General features: G+C 41.1%; 1 protein-coding gene across 1 annotated transcript in view; it reads left to right on the top strand.

The window, feature by feature from the left end:
- The window catches only part of ptgfrn (prostaglandin F2 receptor inhibitor), a 57,184-nt gene extending 40,695 nt beyond the window's left edge, over window positions 1-16,489 (top strand). Inside the window, exons 12-15 of the mRNA XM_022765514.1 lie at window positions 12,911-13,097; window positions 13,237-13,355; window positions 13,461-13,511; window positions 16,130-16,489. Of these exons, the coding sequence (XP_022621235.1) occupies window positions 12,911-13,097; window positions 13,237-13,355; window positions 13,461-13,511; window positions 16,130-16,242 (470 nt within the window). The 3' untranslated portion in view covers window positions 16,243-16,489. The remainder of the gene's footprint in view (window positions 1-12,910; window positions 13,098-13,236; window positions 13,356-13,460; window positions 13,512-16,129) is intronic.
- The last annotated feature ends 5,587 nt before the right edge of the window (window positions 16,490-22,076 follow it).

The raw sequence follows: 22,076 nt of genomic DNA, 5'->3' as shown, positions 1-22,076 counted from the left end.
ACTGGAGTCAATAGTGTAGTTGTTAGGGACTATTTTCAACTGCGGATTAACACACGTAGTGTGTGTGGGATTAATGTGTTTTTAATAGTTTTTGTACAACAGTGGAGCTCAGAGGAAAAGAAAGAAAAGAAAGATAAAGTCGCTGACGGTATCACAAGTGTGAGGAGTGTGAATTACACACAGGTTAAATGTTGGGTAAAGGACCAATTAGCAAACTGGTATCGAGTGACGTGTCAACAAAGGTGTGGTGCTTACATTGGCTCTGTTTGGACAACAGCCAAACCTTCACTTCCTCAGGTGTTCTTACACAGTGGTAAGTGCTGGGTGTGACAGCGTACTCCACCATAAAGCAACACGTTTGTCCTGGCATGTATCGGGTGTTCAGATCACAGGTGAATACAGTTATTGAGTATTGGTGTGTGTGTGTGTGTGTGTGTGTGTGTGTGTGTGTGTGTGTGTTTGTTCCTGTACAAATGATTGGCAGATTACTTCCTACCTCACCTTTGTAGCTCATTGTTCTGACACAATAAGCCAAGAGGGGAACTTCAGGAAATTACTGAAAAGGTTGAGTAACGGTAAGTGTGTGTGTGTGTGTGTGTGTGTGTGTGTGTGTGTGTGTGTGTGTGTGTATGCGTGCGCATTCCTCGGAGATGGCTGAAAACAGCTCTCCTGTTAGAGCTTGCTTTTATGAAGGGCACAGTGAAACACACTCGCTCAAAATATCCCTCATTATTTCTCACTGCTTAGTCAGTCAGTGAACATCACATTTACTGTGAAGCAGATTTAGCCCCTTTATTAGTGAAGCTATTGACAGCCCACAGGTAAATACATAACTGTGTGTGTGTGTGTGTGTGTGTGTGTGTGTGTGTGTGTGTGTGTGTGTGTGTGTGTGTGTGTGTGTGTGTGTGTGTTACCTTACATGAACTGCAGTTGTGCTACAAGGAAGCCTTTCCAGAGATTACAGATTAGAGAGTGGGGGTTGAGTCTGACTGACATGTTCTCAACCTGCATTATTAGGATCATTTAACTGTTTCTTATCCACACTCGGTTTCTAATTGTGTTACTAATTATTATCAGGTTTTTCCCCACCTGGCCTGGCCTGGGTCATCATCACACTGACACTTTGTTGCAGAACAAAATAACTCAAAATTTGCATATTGTTTGTTGCAAGGCTTTAGACTTTCAATCGTGTTTATGTTGAAGTTGCACTTTGCAGTTTCGTACATTGCAACCCCCCCAGGCAGCAGCTGCTTGTAGCTGTGTGCCAGAACCCCTATGTAGTGTGACAGAGAGAGAGTGTGTGTGTGTGTGTGTGTGTGTGTGTGTGTGTGTGTGTGTGTGCGTGCGTGTGTGTAGGCACCCGCGCCTGAGAGAGGTTCAGATATGATTTGTAGCATTCATTTCGCTTTAAGGTTTCGGTTGTAGTCACTTCTTTCATCACTTTCCCACCAGTGACGAGACTGAAGCCAGAATTGAATGTGGATTTGAGATGTGCAGCATCTCAGGTTTATTCTCCCTCAGTTTGTGATCACTGGATTCTCTGGTGTTGTTGTCATTAGAGTCACATTTAGAGTTGATTTTTCAGAACCATCCTCTGTGGTGTATGTTAGCTGGATCACTGTTCTCGGTTAGTTTTAATCATTTACCAAATTGAAACATTTATAGAAGGGATGTATGCGTTGCTATTTTTGTGTTGTGTTTCACTTTGGTGTGTTACTTGAACGTGCTGCTGCGCGCAGACACACACAGAGCATCCATTACCACTGGAATGACTGGCATGTTATTGCAGTCATGGATGTGTGTGCTAGTGAGACGCCGCATGCTTGAGATCAGCGGTAGTGGAGATGACATCACCATTAGAGATATTTTTCTCTCTTTTGAAGCACTGCCACCGAAACTCTGACAGTTTGGGGTTTTTTTTCAACACAACACATTGCTGGGTTTTTTTGTTGTTTTTTTTTTTCTCTTTTCTGAAATTCTTTTGTTAAAATAACAGCACACCACTTTGCTTCTCCTGGGAGAAAATAAAGCTTTGTTCTTCACTCGATCACACGCCCGCGTACATACACATACACGCTGTTTTTCTCTTTAGCCTCCAAAGAAGAAATCAGCCAAACAGGAGTAGAGAACAATGAGGCTGATGCTGAACAGCCACGATTGTCAGATGTCGATCAGGATGATTTTATCTCTATAATGGTGTTAAAGGATCAAACCTTTTAACCAGTGACACACACACTGATTTCAAATAGCCTGTATGCTGTTTCTTGCTGTGTTTTCAACTGTTGCTGTTGTTTCATATTTAGAATAGTTGAGAAAAATCCTCTATGTGATAGGTGGGCATGTGTTGTCTTTAAGCGTGTGAACACACAGGGAAGACAACTGCACACATGCTGAAAAGCTTCAGGTGCTTTTCTCAATAAAGGAGAGTCGGTTTTGGCAAGAATTCCTGCTTAATTTGTTGGATCTCAATTCCCAGTGCCAGTTCCCTAAAATCCAGCGCTCCTCCCACAGGGCTCTATTGGTGGAGCACTGGAGCCTCCATTTGTCAGACAGAAATCTCAGTTTTTTCAGAGAACTGCAGCGAGAAATACAGTTCTGGATGAAAGTTTTTTTTTTTTTTTGTTCAGATTGTGTTCAGCACAGGAGCTCATATGATCATATAAATGTGTAAATCCTGTAAAATGCTGCATAGATAATTACAGAGCTGATAACAACAATTCACATTTTATCTCATTATTCAAAAAACATGTATTTATATATAACTGGATTTGTGCTACAATTCCATATGTTAGGCGTACCTTTTAATAGGTTTTACTCTTAACCCTAGATATGACACTTAACTACAGATGGGCTCATATTCACATGTGCATCAAAACTCTGAGAATCAGATGTGGTCTGCACTTTAGTTACAGCCTTTTGATCTCGTAACGCATCGCATCACGTCCCAGGATCCTTGCTGTTTTCAGCCATTCCTTCATGGCTGACGAGTGAATAACATTCACACATTTTAATAAGGGGCACAGTAGCTCTTTCAAATGCTCAGAGGAACAGGTGAGTAACACCTGGCAACGTAAAACATATTTTAAAATAACTATGACGTAAATGTGACAATATGTCCTTCTCTCCTCTTTTGGCTCCTCTACTCCTTGTTTCCTCCTCACTCTCTCCTCCCGCCCTCCCCTCCACACTCGCCAAATTACCCAGCTGTCTTTGCAAGGCCGACAGGCAGCCGTTAATTAGCCAATCTCACGCTCCGTTAGCCAGCCGGGGAGACAGAATGAGGTAGAGAAAGAATAGTCGGCGAGATGGAGAGAAGGTGGGAGTGAATGGGGGAAAAAGTGGAGGGAGCTGAACCAGATTGTTAAAGTGAGCAAGAGTGGGAGAGAGTGAATAGAAGAGGCAGTAAATGGAAGAAGAGTGGCTCAAGAACAGCGTGCAGTGTTTCCTAAAAAGAGAGACGAGGAGGAGAGAAAAGGGAGAGTGAATTCTAACAAAGTGGTGAGAGAGGGAGGAAGAGAGGAAGGGAGAGAGGGATGAAGAGAGGATGGGCAGTGAAGAATGTGAAGTGGGGAGGTGATGAGAGCGGATGACAGAAAGGCTAAATGATTCTCGCTCCATTAACTGTTTCTGGTGAACCAATAACAGCAAAACGTCACCTGAGTTCATTCAACAGCCGGTGACATCCCCTGAACTTATTTGTTGCAGCTTTATCAAACCCAAAATTTCCACTTTCATCAAAATGTACCAGCCAGATCCCAATGAAATTTTAGTTAGTGTAATCATAAACCGGAACAAATTGCACAGTACATCAGGATTTTCCCAGCTACCAGCCAGTCATGACATCTATTTCCACCAAAAACTCTACCCACCCTGGTTACAAACTGTTAACCACACACCAGGTCTCAAAAACAGTTTTAATAACCTCATAGCCTCCATCAGGACAAACTGATAAATGTGTCTGAAGGTGTCTCCACTAACTTTTATTGCTTTAGTAGGTACATAACTATAAAACCCAATGAAATATGGAATAATTTGACACAGTTGCAGCTGAATTTGAGTCCAAAGCTTTTTGAATGTGTGGCATGTACTGTTCCTTTTTCTGCTGTGACATCACATGATTTGCAAATAATGGTAAGCGATCATTCTTATCCAGTTTTCACCAGTTTCATCCAGTTTCTTCTGTATCAACAAGGACGAAACTTAAGGCGAGGCCGAAATTGAGCCGGTTTTTCTTTGATGCTCAGACTTTTAAATGGAGCCACCAGTGTCCAGTTCATAAAACGTCTTAAATAAAGCTAGTGCTTGAGTGAAGGTTTTATGAAGGCTTAGAAATGCAAATTTGTTGCTAATATTTTGTTAAGAAGCCCATATTGGTGCAAACTTAGTCTAAATTGGATGCCAAATGAAACTGAAGTGATAGAGTTGATCAAATTGAATCCCATATTTGAGTTATAGTTCCAAAAGTACTGATATGCATGAAAAAACATTCAGATAAAAGTTTCAGGGAAGGGTTATTCACAAGTTATTTATTCATTTAGCATCAGGAAAATCATTTCTTATATTCACTTGCCTCTCGATGACTGCAACGTCTTTTCAGGTGTTCAGAAGGTGTTTAGAAGCTGTCCTGACTGCGAACATAAAACAGTGTCTCAGTCTGGGTGTTTACAGTGTAGTGGAAAAAGTAGAGCGCACAGTTGACAACCAAACATAAAGAGAGAAACAGTTGAAGGGTATAAAAGCAGGAAACTGAGTGGAAGGGGAGAGGAAAGGACGGTTTGACAGTAAACACACACATTGAAAATGTTGAGCAGACAGACCTGAACAGCAGAGCAGCGCCATCATTTTCACTCCATTAGGTCTTCAGTTAAACAGGAACGGGAGTAGAGACGCAGCTTTAAAGGGGTCCGCAGAAATGGTTGATTTTAGGATGATCAGACTGCAGCTTTTAACTCAAGTTTTCAACGTGAAAAGATTAAAACATCATGGCCGCACACAGGGGGCGTCTCCTGTTCATGTGGAAGTCAATGGGGACGTTCAACTGGAGAAACTCTTCAGGAATGTTAGAAGTTGCAAGGATCCAAGTTCATAACTTAAATTCACCATTAACCTACAATTTAATTCCTTTAATGGCTTTAATTTCAAGGGTTTAAACCTTTGTAGAAACCCACAAGGCAGTCTACATGAACAACTCATTCATAAAAATGAGTTATACTTCTACTATCATTATCTTCCCCTGGTACCGCTGCTAGTCTTCCTGGGGTCTGTTAATACACACACAAGTACACGGGACATCTATACATTATTAAACATACATTAATAGTTGTTATGGAAAAATATGAAAGAATCAAAAATAGTTTATATCAGTTTATAACTCAAAAAGAGATGGAAGTCAGATGTTTAAATTACTCCATATTCCGTTTGCAGTGTTGGATTAGAAATGCATTTGATTCAGTTTGATAAAAGGTTGTAAAATGTATCTCTAAAATAATTAGTTTGAAGTGTCGGTCGACATAAATGACCCGTCTTAGCATTAGTAGCAAAATCTAGTTTGTACATGAAGCAGTGTCAGTGAATTGCCTCATGCTACTGAGAATTAAAACCAAAATGGGAATGAAAATGTTCATTTTGTAGGACTGTTGCAAACTTGGGATTGTGAGACTGTAGTATTAGATTAATAAGAGATAACTAGTTAGATTAATGGCACACTGAAAAAGATTGAAACCACATTTGAACTCTACTGAGAATCAGTAGAATCTGGCCTAATTAAACATGTTTCGGTGTAACTCAATCAGTCATGTATTCAGAAGGCGTCCGCAAGTAAAACATGGCAAATATCAAGAAAAATGTATATTCATTTACTAAAGGTCTCATTAAGCATGCAGCGTGTAACAAGGGAAACTTTGCATCCCAGTGGCTTTGTTTCTGTGCGACTAAATAGTGTTTTTATAGTGTTTAGTATTCCTCTCTACCAGCGCTGTCCTGCTTTATGGAGCAGAGAACACACACACAGTTTCATTAGTAGCACTGGTGGTAATTGTCAGTCTTTTGTGTGTGTGTGTGTGTGTGTGTGTGTGTGTGTGTGTGTGTGTGTGTGTGTGTGTGTGTGTGTGTGTGTGTGTGTGTGTGTGTTTTAGGCAGTTTTACGCCTTGGACTCTCCTCAAGGGATTAATCCAGAGAAATCCAATCAGACTGTCTTCATTTCCACAGCCAGCCATTTTAGTTTTATTAGCTCAGACAGAAGCCAGATATTCTATTAGAGATGCACTGTAGTTCCTCCTCTGCCATCCAATCACCGGAGTGCAGCCCCCTCCCCTCCTGCCCTCCTGCTTGTTGAAGCTGCTGCACCACCTACAACTGTTATTAGTAATGAAGCTAGTTGTGAAGCCAGATGTTGTTATCAATTAGTCTGTCAGCTGACTCCTCAGCTCACTACAACCACCAAAGTAAACAGCTGATTTTCCTGTTACAGCCATAACTGTTAAAAACTTAATATACGAGGTTGGTGATGGTCTGTAGTTTTCTGATTGTCAACAACAAAACAGTATAAAACTCCATAAAGCTCCGTTACACTGGATGACATGCGCCTTATTTTCCATCACTAGAGCGCCAAATGTGTGTTAATCCACTGCTGCAAATAGTCCTCAACAAATGCACTTTATTTACTCCAGAGACAGATGCTTTCCACCACCAGTGGAACGAACAATCCCTCGCTCTCAGCATCAGCAAAGTTAAGAATTTCAGTGCATTGATAACTTGTTTATTTCTCCATATGACAACATGTATACTGCCTGCGTCTTAATTATCCAGTAAAGGCAAACCAATAATGCACGATTACCACGAGAAGAAGGAACTTCACTGGCCGTTTACGCAGGCTGCAACATGTTGTTTTGAAAGTGGTTACCCAGGGTTCAGTACAATCAAAGGCAGAAGTGTTTATATCTGATCTGAAAGGCCACATTAAAAGTCGGGGTGAAAAGCCTGCCGTCGGAGGCTGCGTCCAACTCCGTCTCAAATCTCTGTCCAAGGACCCGGTGTCTTTTGTGTGTTTTTCTAGTCTCAATGCAATGAGTTGTACGAATAGGCAAAGGATGAATGAGAGCTAAAACGAGAAGTTCAAACGCTACGATCCAACAAGCATTTCGTTTGAAGCGTACTGAGGCCTTATGTTGGGGGTCATGTTGTGTACTTGTCTCCCAACATCTTTGAATGGGTTTGTGATTATAAAAAAAAAACAAGTCCATGACCACACTTCTTTCAGTCTTTCAGTTCGATCACCCAGAGCATACACACTTTTCTATTTGTTCTGGTCACTCAGCTGTGCAGCAAGGCAGTGTACACAGAGCCTATAGCTCATCAAGTGACTGTTAGGTGCGAGTCAGTGAGTTCATGAGTTCATGGGGGGGGGGGCTAGAAAGGTCCATATTGGGGGGGGGGGGCATTCAGCAGAGGAACAGCTGTGGGCAACAAACTATGAGTCAGCCTGCTGGTGGGGATCAGATACTCCTATAGCACCTCCCATTACGGAAGGGTGGGGGTGTCTCTGGTGATACGACGTGCTCTCCACAGACACAGCCTGAGATGCGTTCACATTGCTGAGCACCTCTCGCTGTTGATTTATGGCTGCGCGATAAACAAAATAATCTCCTCAGTCACTAAGTATTGCAAATCCCCTTCCCTCCCTCCGTCGGTCTCCTCGCTCTGCGTCCGCTCCGCCGTCAAGAACAAAGAAAGTAAAGGATGGAGGCTAACTGTGAGAAAGCAGAGGCTTTCTAATTATAGCTCCGTTCCTCAAATATTGGTGGCGTCACTGAAACAAGCAAGCAAGAGTTCATGCGTCAGTCCCGTGGAATTATGCAAAATGTGTCTTTGATCATTAAAGGCAATGTCAGACACTAACCTGGTGTTATCAGAACGCCAGAGTATCCTTTCACTGTCAGCTAGGCAGTTTTTAAATGACGTGATTATATAAGAATAAAGTCATAGTGATTATATAAAGGATTAAAATAGTTGTCATACATCCTGTCATCACAAAACACCTCTGTTCAAGTAAATATAATTAAATGTGATGTCATTACAATGCTGTAAGTTATTTTTGCTTTCCTCTGAACAAATGTTCAGTAGAAAAAACAACAAAGAACAACAACAGAGAATGTCTTTCTCTCTCACAGTGTAGGAAATAAAATAGTTTTGTATTAAAGGATAACTTTGGTTTACTACAGCTTCAGACAATCAAACAGGTTGCAAACAGATCAACGGTTTATCCAAGTGATCCACTTTATTTAGAGGTAAAACTAAGAGTAAACACCCCTGAAATACTGACAGGGGAAAAACAGCGTGTGCACAGTTACAGTAAGTCAAAGTTAAACTAGGGTGTCAGTCTGTGAACTCAGATGGATATTCATAACAGACAGTTGAGATTGTGGTTGTGATTATTAACCTGTTTGTGCCGTTGGACTGAAGTCGAGATCGTGTTAAAGATTATGTTAGAGTTCTAGAGCAAGTTCAGTCATTTTTCAAGCAAAATTTCCTGAAACATTTGCCTCTCAAATGTGAGAAATTTCTGCTTTTCTTCACCGTAGCTCTGTCATTTTTAATATCTTTGTGTTTTGAACTCTTGGTTTGGAGGAAAAAAAAAAGACATCAGACATTCTCTCCTATGGCTCTGGGCTTTTTTTCACCACGTTTCAACATCTCATAGTGTGAAGGAATAATCAGCCGACTGATCGGTAATGAAAAATAATTGTCATACACTCGATTCCTTCTTTTGAACTTTCACAGTATGATCCATACCATCTGTCATTTGAACCAGGTGTGAGTTCAGGACGTGATTCTTACATCAGGTCACCCTGAGTCCACCACCCATGAGACCATCATTCTTATCATACCCATCCTTCATCTTACACAAGAGCAGAGCCTGTTTTTCTTTAGCTGAAACTTGCACCGATGGGAACCCCCGACTAATACATGGGTCCTTGCTCTGTTTCACCCCGCCCATGCAGAGGGTCTCAGTGGAGAATAGACTTACTGTGAGGAAAGCCTCATATTTGGACAATATGGTGGAGAAGAAAACAGCTTTTACAGCTTATATCCATTAAGCATTTAATCATTTGGTCAATAAAACATCAAATTAGGATCCATTATAATTTCCAATAGCCAGTTCACTGTAATGTGATCAGATAATCACATTCGAGAATCAAAACTGGTCGGATAATTGGCATTCTGCTTAAATTAAACTGATCGATTATTTTAAAAAGTTGCAGTCGTCTAATTGATCAATCGTTGCAGCTCTAGACTGTAGTGCTTGAAAAACAGTGATAGTTTTATATATAGATAGTTTTATAACAGTCTTCATGTTGCTGTGAGGAAGCGTGTGGGCTTTCCTCGGGAGGTTAATGGTGAAATCAGCCTCCTCTCATTGTCAGAACTTTGCTCATCAGTTGATTCTGGTCAGCGAGTCTGGAGGGGTGTGTGTGTGTGTGTGTGTGTGTGTGTGTGTGTGTGTGTGTGTGTGTGTGTGTGTGTGTGTGTGTGTGTGTGTGTGTGTGTGCGTGTGTGTGCGTGTGTGTGTGTCTGGTCAGTCTACCCCCCCACTCCTTTAGTGTCACCTCCTGTTTCTTCCTCTCTGGTTGGATGGAGCGCTGGGCTACTTGTCTTTGTGCAATAAAAATGGTGCCCCCTCTCTACACTGTCCTGATGCATCTTCATCACCACCATCATCATCATCACCATCACTGTCAGTTCAGTCAGATTCAGAGTGTGAAGGGATCTTTTGTGTCTTTGACATGTTTATGTTAAAAATGGCAGCGTCTTCTCATAATTTTTGCCTAAATTTTAAATAAAAGATAAATATTGTTTTACAAATAATAAGTGGAATTATTTATCAGTTCCAGGAAATTAGATCTAACAGTAATGATGTACAAACTATGTTCTAAATATAAAATTATTGAACTTGTATATAAAATATAGAATTTTAGTTAATGTTCTAAAAAACATATATACTTATAAAGCTGCACTAGGCTTTTTTGTTTTGTTTAGTTTTTTTCTGTACGCTGTTGGTCCAGTCGACTTCTCAGCCTACATCAGCGTCTCCAACAGAGAAGAGCAACTCTGCCTGACTAATTGAGAAGCAGTGGAGCTGATTTGCCAAAATTACGCCCTGGTGTCCAGTGTGTCCACTTGTCCACTAACAGCAAGTGACGGATTTAGACTTTCGAGAGAAATCCTAGTGTCCTGGTGGAAAGGCGAAACGGGCTGGTCAAAATGAATCTGCAATGTCGCTTTAAAGGGATAGCAGAGTACATACATGCATTAAATGGAAATAATCATAAGTGAAATCTGTTGAAGATTCTGTTGTTATTTTCTCCTGAGTATAGAATATAATTGTGTTTTCAGTGCACACTTAAGAAATAAAAAAAAAAAGAAAAAAGAAACAAGTGAAGAAGACAGTAAAATGCAGTAATAAGTGATGTAACACTGTAAACTGATGGTAAAATGCTCATTTTTACATTGTATTGCATAAAAATACACACACATATAGAATATACAATGGAAATGAGAAATTGTATGCTATGATGGATTTATTTTGTAATAAATATTCAACTTGTCCCTTATTTAATTTAAAACATTTAGATTAGATTCAACTTATAACATATTATAACTTATTTTTTAACACTGACAAGGGCCAGTTTTTGCATTTTATATTACAATAGCTACAATTTTGTAAAATTATGTAAGTATTAACTATTTAGTATTTATATGACCATATTTAGAAACCCTAACCCAAAAGCTGAACCGACATATACAGTATATTTGCTAATATTAGCGTATTGCACATATATTGGTATTGGTGTATATTTTGACCAATAAGTAACAAGAAAGTGCAGAAGAGAAAGATCCAGTATGTTCGAGGTCATTTGGAACCAGTGGCACCATTACATAATTGCTACTATCTAGTATCTTTTTAATAACCCAATTGAAGTTAATGTGATAAAGTGAATATCACAGCGGATTTCATGCAAAAGCAAAGATTATTTTTAAAGATAGCTGGGCCCTTAAGACCTGTGTTGAAGGTGTTAATGAAAGGCAAGCGTAAGAGATCACCCAAAAAAAAAAAAAAAAAAATTAAGAGCGTGAATATCTGCAGCAAAACTTAATAAAAAAAACAGGCCAGTAAGTGTGAAGATATATTTCCCCAGAGCCTGAACTTAAGTGTCACATGGAGGGGCAACCGGACTAAGTTTTCAGGTAATTATCAATATTAGGACCATGAGACATAAAGTGAAACGGAGGCCAGTGTTATTACTGCTGCTGCTCATACTACAACTGATATTTAATGATGTAGCACTTGAATATTAAAACCATTATAGAAGAGAGGGAGAGAGAAATAGTGATGTGATTCATTACTCTGCTCTGGGTGAGTTCACTCCTCTCCTCGGTCTCTCTATTCATTATATTCGCTCCATCCGCTCTCCTCCTTCTTCCTCCTCGTTTCTCCATCTCTCGATCTCGCCTTTTTTTTTTTTTTCTCTCCTCATAATTGTTTTTCATCATCATGTCTTTTTTTTTTCCTTTTATTTTTTATTTCCGGCGTTGTCATTCGCAAATGTTCTTTATTTTTTCATCTGTATCCTCTATTTGTCTCTGAAATGACAGAGGATGACCAAGATCCATGGGGTTTTTATTGTGTGTGTGTGTGTGTGTGTGTGTGTGTGTGTGTGTGTGTGTAGGAGGTACAGTGCTAATAGTCCCTCTCTCCCTGACAGACTAATGACTAGTTTGTGCTTCTCTGTCTGTCTCTCTCAGTCCCTGTCTCTCTCTCTCTCTCTCTCTCTCTCTCTCTCTCTCTCTCTCTCTACACGTCTTTCTCTTGGAAATAATTAGCTCGCTCGCCCCCTTTCCAAAGATTACATCTATTATCACAAATTCTCTCTTGTCCCTGTTTTCTTTCCTTTGTCATCACTATCCTTTTTGTGACGCGTGTCCATCTCTGTCTTTTTTTTTTTAATCTTCCCTCTTACTGTGGGAGAAACATCAGTGTGTGTGGTGATGATGGAGTTGTTCTGTAGGTTTGCACAGATTCTCCTGGTTTTTGGTTTTCCTCTTTTGTTCTGTAGGCGTCACAGTGAAATGAGGGCTGCATTTTACATGAAAAAAATAACAGTCCCTCAATTTCCATAGAGTAATAGGTAACTCTGCACCATAGACCACTGTGTATGAGCTGCGACAGTGTTTCATACATCTACATCTACCACAGACTAACTTTACTAAATGCAGGCAGGCTGTTAAGTAAAGTAAATAATAGCTAATGCAAGCTACTTAAAGACTGGACTGGACACTTTCTGGAAAATTACAGCTTCCTAGACAATCTGTGCCTCTTCAGTGCTGCTGTCAGCCCCGTCCAACCGACGAAGTTGACACAAACAGTCATGCCCTTTCTACCCGTTCCATTAAATAAGACTGCCTTTTTCTCCATAACTAACGGCCCAGTGGTTTCACCAAGAAATGCATCTAATCATGGAAGTAATGATGCCTTTTCATGGGACTTTCAAAGAGGAAATGTGTCTTTTAATGTTCCCTTTCAAGTGATGCAGGTGTCCTTAGTGATGCCACTGATGCTGAGGTCTGACTTCACTCTCAGCGTTTAGCTATACTAGTTTTTGGCTTTGGAAATGGATGGAAAACGACACATATGCAGTAGCCACAAACTAGCTTTGTAGTTTAGTCTAAATGTAGCATAATATGCATCTAAATATCATCAGATACTTGCGTTTAGCTTAGCTTAGCACAAAGAGTGGAAGTAGACTGAAACTGCTCGCTCCGAAAAAAAAACTTGACACTTTGTGGTTTTAAAGGTACTTATGAAATACATATAATATATGTTTTCTGATAAATTCTGTCTGTCTCTCTCAGATGACCTGGCGTACGAGGTGCGTTGGTTTTTCACCAGGCTGCGCGGCGGACAGACAACGACCCAGGTGGCCAGCGTCGACCGCTTTGGCATCGTGAAGGCAGAGATCCGCAACTCATCCAGCGAAATTTCAATAGAGCGCATAGACACACACACCTACCTGATGAACATTTTTGGCACTCAGGACGGGTGAGTGTATTCATGGGTAAACAGTGGTGGGTCACTTGTCCCTGCGGGCTGGAAGATTCACACTGCACCGTTGATATAACAACCAAACTCTGGACTGCGGTGTCTGACTGTGTGTGTGTGTGTGTTGTGTGGTCTCCAGTGACAGCGGGGAGTATTACTGCGTGGCCACTCCCTGGTACCTGTCGGCTTCGACGGGAGCCTGGACTCAAGCCGGAGAGCTGACGTCGTCTCGAATCTTCCTCACTGTCCAGTTTGCTGGTGAGGAGTTGATGCTGCAGCTCGTTACACTCGGCACGTTACTATCACCACATTCATGCACATTCATTTGAAATTGCTAAATCTTGTCTCTGTCTTCTTCTCTAGTGTGGGACTCCCTACAGTTACCTCTCCTATATGGTGCAGCAGCTTCACTAGGTAATGTAATCATTATACATCCTCAAGCGCCTCCTCTCTGTTTAATCATTATATTGTATATATCATTATATTTCATCTAGTTTAGATTAGTGTTAAGGGATTTAAGGTTTAAGGACATCCCACAGAAGTAATATCTAGATCTCTGATTCTGTCCAAGTCTTTAAATATTGAGAATCTGCCAAACGGTTCATCACTTATATGGTTGACAGCTGAGAACCTATCACATCTGTCCTGCACTGGTTTCCTATGCAGCTCTGTAGAGTGTCTTCTAGTGCTGAACATGCTGTAGCTGATTATCTGTAGCCATTTTGAAAACAATAGTTTAAGTCACAATTTCTCCACATCTGGTTTATTTCTGCTCAAATGGGGAATATCAAACTATTACAGCCTGTTTTTGTTCGCCAGAAAACTCAAATGTTGTAGTTTAAATGCATCCAGCAGCAGCTCAGAGGAGCGGCCCACCTGCAGAATGTCAGCGAAGCTGGATAAAAATGCTCACTTGGCTCACTGATGCTCGCTGTCAGCGTGGACACTGACGCTGCTCGCTGATAGACCAGATTTACTCTCTTTTGTGCTGCTCTGCACTTCACTAGCTGACACTGCTGTGCACATGCTTATTTAGGACACTGCCGTTGCCAGGGCACAGTGGATTTAACTAAGACAAGAATCTGAATTTAATCAGGCTTAATATAGCCAAAAAACAATCAATAAAATATGCTTTAATTGGCACCGATGCTGATCTTGTATCTGGCCGCGGGACATTCCTAGTTGCTATTAATAATGAAAATCTTATTTTATAGGCATCTGCAGTGTAAGGAGTTGATTTTGGAGTATTTATTAGTAGTGATAGTCCTCTAATAGCCCTTTTTCACCAAATGATCAGGTCAACAGGCAGTTCTAGTGAGAGGGAGTTAAAAGCTTTAACTATAACTGTCTGCTCCAGACCTCAACATCCACATCCTGCCACAGGAACTGAGGACGGTTTCACACTGAACCTGTTTGTTTCAGTTAAAATTAAATGGTGCGTTTGCCCAGTTAGTAGAGTTTATTTGGGGCCGGTGAGAAAGCTTTTCATCTGGTGCTGACCTGACAAACCGGTCGGCTTCCATGCAGTATCTGGTGCGGTCCTTTTGTGGACTGGAAGCAAACAGACCAACCCCTGTACTTTGTGATATACATATTTGGTTTTAGCATGAATTCATCTGCTGTTCATGAAGTGTTCAGGAAGCCATCTTATAATAGATCTAAATAAACATTTTTTTTTTTTTTTGGTAAATCATTTGATAACCGTGGTAATATATTTGCACATATATGGACACAGTTAAAACTGCGGTCTGCTGTGCGTGCATCTTCTGTGTACGTTGACAGTTCATTAAGTCCAATAAAAAGGCACAGAGATCATCGCTCAGTAATAACACCTCGTGCTTGTCATTATTAATAACTGAGATAGATTTGCAGCCTCGAGTAATAACACTTATAACGCTTATAATCAGTCATTTCTTTGAGCTCTTTGTGACTAGATATCACAAACATACATAAGAGGCGCTGAAGTACAGACTGACCTGCTGTCAGTCACTGTAATCTGATTTTCCCACATGGGTCCTGATGATGCAGGAAGACATTCACTGTCCAATCAGTGAGGGACCTGTCAGTATATAACAGTCAGTGTGAACAGGACCAACACCAGAACTAAAATGCAACAGTGCATCATTGTTTCCCTCGGTGCAGGTTAAAGTAATCCAAACGTCTGATGCCAACGCCACCTTGACGTATAAAATACAGACATTCTAGTGATGAGCAAAACTGTCTGCTAAACATCACAATGTCAATTAACCAACTGACGTCAACCCCATTTTCATTTCCAATCAAAATTTAACATTTGTCCATTTGTTTGAGTCGTTTGAATCTTCTGTCTTTCTGATGTTACTTTGACGCCTGGTGCCTGCTGGGAACGAACCAAACTACAGGTGTACAAACACCCTAAAAGTCCCTTTTACACCTTCCTGTTTGCATTTTCACTGCATCTAGAAGGTTAGACAAATTAGACCGATGATAGATTAAAAAAAAGAATGAAGGCTTCTTTTTTTCTGCTGTTGTAGTGGATGGGAGCAGTGGTAGAGACTGCAAAGTCCAGAACAACTGACTGCAAAGTAGCAATGCCTAAAAGTGTTTACATAACTGTTGTGAATTAATTAGCAAAGCATATTTTATTCCTCTCATTTTCTCGCTATGTATCTTTCTAATGTCTCTCCTTTTAAACGAGTTGGGAAGCAAACAACATAACTTTGTTTTTACCGTTAATAAACAACCCTCGTCCGAATACACTTTCTAACACGACTAAGTCCTTTTTACTGCGTGGATGAAGTCGTAGCAGCCGCAAGGTTTGTTTTTGTCCTCGTTCAGCACCTGCAAAATTCAACCCAGTAGCCATCAGGAGGTAGAGCCAGAGCAGGGACTTTAAGGAGCCAGGATCTAAATTTAGACTGTCATTCCTTCAGTCAAAATGCAGGTAAGGTTCCTAAGGTTCTAAAAACAGTCTTATAGTGTTACCAGTAGAGGCAGGAATAACACAGTGGAAGGAGTAAGGCTGCATTTTAACCTTTTAACCTTGTCTGCAGGTGTGGGCCTCTTCTCTCTGGTCCTGGGTCTGGTTTGCGCCCAGTGCTGCTGCCGCAACACCACACACACTCCTCGCTCGCGCAACAAACTGATGGACCTGGAGATGGACTGACAAACACTTTCCCCCGCACCCACACACTGCAGTGCTCACAGGAAACACCACACACACAACAGACACACACCCGTGGACGATTTCTGGGACACCCAGCTGTTTCCTGGCGACGGACGTTGGGAGTAAAATGAAAAGCCGCTCTGGAAACAGAAACCTGACTGAGGTGCTCAGGATCTTTCAGCTCTGCAGTGGAGGAGCAGGGGACAGTTTTTTGTTTTTTTGGGTTTTTTTTTTTTGGTTTTTACACGCACCAATGGGGAAATAGCCTTTGAGACTTCTGTTTCTGTGAAGACCCAGTGAAATCTCTGGTGCTTCCAGTGATTTTAACACTGACATATTCGCTCCCCGTTAAAGACCATAGTACTCCAGGAAACTCTGAAGAATCTGGAGTTTAATTATTGAGGAACAGGAGACTTCTGAAACACCACTGCCATTTGGGAATAAAGGACCACTATACACATCTGCTGCTTCTAGGGATAACAAATGAAGCACTCAGGCTGGACTACATGCTTTTTTTTTTTTTTTTTTGCTTTTTTCCCTTTTTTGCTTTCTTCTGATGCCATGGCTTCCTGCAAAGTACAACCACTTCGTGTCTCAGAGTAACGACACACCTGCATACCCTGTTGAATTCTCTCTTATGAGGAAGCACCGAAAACTCAAGGGGTGTTTGATTGAACGTTGTATCTGCACAGGGTTACTAACACCCTCAACATGTCCCTGTTAGGTCACATGGCTGGAGTTGTTTTGCATTGGCGGAGGCTGATGGTTTAGGCAGCCTGAGCCTTATTTGAGTCATGGAGGAAGTCATGGTTTGAACATCATGTTCATTTGGGCAGCAGAAGTCTTAGAAAACGGAAGTGCGCCACGTGCTTTCCACACGAGCGGTATTGCACTAGAACTACCATCCCAGAGTATTCCTACCTTAACAAAAGGACAATATAAACCTTTATTCTCAACTCTAGTTTTTTGAAAATTAAGAGATTTTAAAATGAGAGACATTTTTAAGCTTTACAAGGAGATATGCAGTTAGTGTGTTTGTGTGTGAGATATACTGTACGTGGTGCCAATATTTGAACTAACAGAGGTGTGCTTGGTTCATTTTGCCAGATCAACACTTGAACAGCCACTAAACGTGGTGACAACAAGCACTCTTCTTTTATAGATATTCAGAAATGTATCCAGCTGTTATTTTTTGCCTGAGTCTCGTGTGTGTTTCGTACACCGTGTGAACGCTGTTCTACAGTGCGTGAGACAAAGAGTTGCATGTACCGTTTTATAATGACAGACTGGTGTCCTTCACAAGCAACAAAAGCCTCTTCCAGGGTTTCATTTTGGTGGCATCAAAGTCTCCTACATCCAGATGTTTGAACCTAGCCGTCACTCCACTGATCCAGACTCTCGTGTGTTCACACTGAGCGACATGACTGCTCGGGTGCTGCAAGAAACATTGGTGACTTCCATGGTGTGCAACTGCAAAGATTTGAACATGAAAATCATGCACGTTTCTTCGCTTCAGTTTCGCTTTTTAAAGGATCAGTTCAGCGTTTTGAGAAAGACGCTTCTTTTCTGAAGACTTGCACAACTGCAGTTTGGAATCGATCGGGTCATTAGCTTAGCTTAGCATACAGTCTGGAAACAGGAGGAAATGGCTAATCTTGCTTTGCCCAAAGTTTCCAGTCTATGTGCTAAACTAAGCTAAACTACGTCCCAGGCCTAATTCTGGCAAACAAGCACGTTATTCAAAATGTCCGACTGTTCCTTTAATGTCGCTAACTAGAAGAGTAAACAAACCTTTCAGTAAAGTGGTTTCAGAGATTTGAACTCCGACAACGGTTGCACCCCTTTTGCAAATAATTCTAGATGTTTTGTCTCTACTCTTTTTGTTTTTCTTTTTTTTTTTTTTAGGAAAGTTGTAGAAAACTGGTAAGTTTACTGTGCGCTTAACAGGTAAAACTGAAAACTGTATCTATTCAGAAGCAAGAGAAATCTGCAATAACCAGCTGATGAAGAAAAGTCAGCTGTGCCCGACTTGTATCAGCTGACATCTGTTGAGTCTCTGTGGTGTTTTTATAGCAAATGAATGAACTTGTGGTGGCTCGTGTATCGCATTGACTGCTGTGTGAACGCACACTCACACTTCCAGCAACAACACACACAAAGTGAGAACGTTTCGATCCAAACTCAGCAGGATCCAATCAGACCTGTTAGGTTTGTAATAAGCCAGGCTGACTGGGCTCGGGCAGGGCTTTGTTTGATGTGTTTTTGAATAGTTTTAAAAAGTATTTTAAGCAACTATCAGAGCTTTTTGAGCAATATCAGGCTATATAGTCAAACTTTTTTTCTTCCTTTCAAAGCAAAATTTGGTCTGAATTAGTCAAACTAAGAAATCTGACGTTGCTACTTGATACCAGAATGATCATCTATCAGTGCTGCTGTTCTCAAATCATTTCTACATCCACACTTGGATGTTCACCTCCATATCAGAGCGTGCTCGTCTAACTATTTTGTAAAGTTTGGGAAATATTGATAACAATATGTGTTTCTTGGCTTGATTGATGGTGACAGTCACTTCAGAAACCTCCAGTAGGTCTCCATAAACCCACTCCACAGGTGTGTGTGTCTCGATGATAGTGCTGTTGCAGTATTCAAAGTATGTTTTACCACTAACACACATACAGACACTTTCTCATACACACACACACACACACACACGTACATATTCACAGTACTTGAGCACACTGGTGAATAATAGGGCTTTGTGCCAAATGCTCTTAACTACACAGACACAAAATAGCATCGATACACACCGCTGAACATGTCACCGCAAGGCTTCCCCAGTGTCTTTATTTTATCATTTTATTGCAATGACTATGATGAATCATGATGTTTTTTAAATAAATAGATTTGTAAGATGTATTCATTTTGTAAATGGTTTTATATGTTCCTCTTTTCTTTTCTTTTTTTCTTTAGCAATATTATACCCAGTGATCTCAGTGTGTGCTGTTTAATACTGAAAATTCACTGTCAGAAAAGTGACTAGCACTGCCAAGACAGACTACATACAGCCCATAACCAAAATCCATACCAAATTTCATTTCAATCCATCCAATTTTTTGTGAGATATTTCACTACAAACCAAAGGTCAGTAGGATTCATCCTCTGGGGGACCGTGAATGTCTCTACAAAATGTCCTGGATGGAGAAAATGAGATTAAGATTAGCATTAAATACTCTGCTAAATGTGAAAGCTGAAATGAAAGTCATGCTGCGAGCGTGTACCTGTGTTCTTAATTCATAGTTGCCAAATTTAAAGTTTTCCATGCACTTTTAAATCAAATCAATCCATTCATAATACTAATTTTCTTTTTTGATTATAAAATTGAATTACTTCGGTGGCACTCTTCAGCCTCCATATTCACTAACACATTAGTTCATGCTGTGCGCTCCATCCAACATTGTAGTTTTTACGTGGTTGTAGCGAACATTGCTGCCTGTAGGTGGCGCAGAGTGACCCTCAGACTCAGGTGCATTGAGGCCACCAGGTCACGCTGTCACTCTGCTTCACCCGGAGCAACATTTGCGCGTTTGTGTCACATGTTGCTGCTTACGGAGTCGATTTATTGTCTGAAAAACCCAATAGTTATTTAACTGTGGTTGTAGTCCTACTTGGCCCACATTTACCCTCTCCCTGTTGAAAGGCGGCTGCCGAATTCTTCCAGTGGATCTGATGTGGTCGTGATCAGAGTTCCTGCTCGGAGACTTGTGACAAATGTGGGCCAATTTGTTTTTTCTTCTCCGTCTCTGGGCAAACCATCAATCAGGTTTTTCTATGCTTCCAAACATCTGAAAAAAAAAACAACTTCAAAAACTTCTAGCAGAATAAATGTTTTATAATTCAACATTGGACCGCGGCTATATCTCTCCTTCTTCCCTCCATGTCTTTCTTACTGTGTCTCCCATCCCCTTGTTAGTCTTATGGGATTCATTTTCTGTCTGTTTATACTCTCTCTCTCTCTCTCTCTGTCTGTCTCTCTCTCTCTCTCTCTATTTGTCACCATTCTCTCCCTCAGTCCATCTCTCTGCTGTTTGCTCCGTTTCTCCTCCACATTTCTCACTCCATCTCATTCGGTGCATCTCCCTGCACTTCCCCTCATCACACCGATCCCTCTCTCACCCTGATTAGAAATGCAGATGAGTTGAAACCTCTGTCGCTCTCCAGGGTTTTGATTTTTTACACCTCTTTAACAACAGTCTCTCCATCCAACTTTCTCTCTCTCTCCTCCTCCACTTTCTCCCCCTCTTTTTCTCTCATCTCCACATGAGATGGAGATGAGAGAAAAGAAAGATCCAGTGTCGATTGGCTCTGGATCTGTCTGTGGCTTTTCTAACTTGCACTCACTCTCTCTCAGGGTCCATTTGACCCAGTTTTCTCATCCCTGTATGTATGTGTGTTCATGTCTCTCATGGATCATTTGGTAATGTGGCCTTGTCACAACTTAAACCATTGTCTCCCCTAATTGACTCAGCTGTGTGTTTGTGTGTCTGTGTGTGTGAGATAAAAAGAAAAAAAAAAGCAGCACAAGATATTCTTTATTTGGTTGTAGCTCTCACCACTTTGTACACTCCTGCTGTTTCGGAGATGGCACATTTTGTGGCGTTACCCACGGCTCCGACTTGAACGTGTCACAGCTTGAGGGTTGCTCCACATAACAAAAATTTCAGACAGAAAAATTTAGCAGGGCATGGAAGGAAGTAAGCAGCGTGTTCTCCCCGGAGTCTACCAGAGGCGACAAGTTTTCTCGTCTTCATTGTAATCAATGCTGATGTTTACAGCGGCTCCAAACAGCCAAAAGCCTCGGCAGTTAATCCTCTGTTTCTTTTTTAATTTAAACAGTGGTTTGGCGTATTCTCTCTCGAACCCAAAATCACTGTTTTTCACCCAAAATATACTTGGCGTGCTCAGTTTGCTGAGCTGATTTTTTTCCCTCTAATTTGATTTCCTCACGCACTGAAAAGTTATTGCTTTTCTGCTGTGTCAATACTCAAAAATATTCCTCTGATAATAGAAAATGCAAATGAGTTGGCAGTATGATTTCAAAGCTGGTAGCGTTTGAAGAGGAAGCATAAGAGCAAAAGCATTATTTTATGATTAATTTTCAGCAGCTGTGTGTTTAAAATCAAATAATCTTTTAAAAATCATCAACCCTAGTCTGACCTAGGTTGTTTTGGGATATGCAAAGTCTACTTCAAAATTCTTAGCACATGCTGAGTGATTGTGCATTTATCAGGTCTTAATCTTGCTGGTTTACCATCCATTTCTTCATCTGCAGGACCCTTTCCCCAACAATTTCTCAGCACACAGCTCTGAATAGAAGCCCAACAGCTGTTTCCCTACTGGAGCAATACAGCAGTCGTACTTGCTCAGGTGACCCTGCGGTATAGTAATTCCGTGTGATGATGAGTACCTTCGAACCCCAAAAGAAACACCCAGAGCATGTCCTTGCCAACACTCAGGATGCAGACTGACTGAGCGGAGCGATAGCGGAGCCTGTGGTGAGATCTCACCGACGGGTGTCGACGCGGCCGTGTTGCTCGTCACCAGCAGCAGGAGGTTCACTTCAATTAACTTCCAACTTTGCAGCGTGGAGAGGTGAAACAGACACTCCGCTTCCTCACACCAACTCTCATTTCTTCTATCCCCAGCTGGAGCTACAGCATCTTCTATTCTGTCTGTTATTGGTTCACCCGTTACCCACAGTTCACCCGCAGTAGCTCCAAGTCATGTGGAGCCATACACAACCTTAATTTAGCCTTGGATTATTGCAGTTAAAGAAT

Source organism: Seriola dumerili, unplaced genomic scaffold (assembly GCF_002260705.1).
Source record: "Seriola dumerili isolate Sdu_G_001 unplaced genomic scaffold, Sdu_1.0 BDQW01000716.1, whole genome shotgun sequence".
NCBI classification, from domain to species: Eukaryota; Metazoa; Chordata; class Actinopteri; order Carangiformes; family Carangidae; genus Seriola; species Seriola dumerili.
Note: the sequence above shows the minus strand (reverse complement) of the source record. Positions and strands in the feature narration are given on the sequence as shown.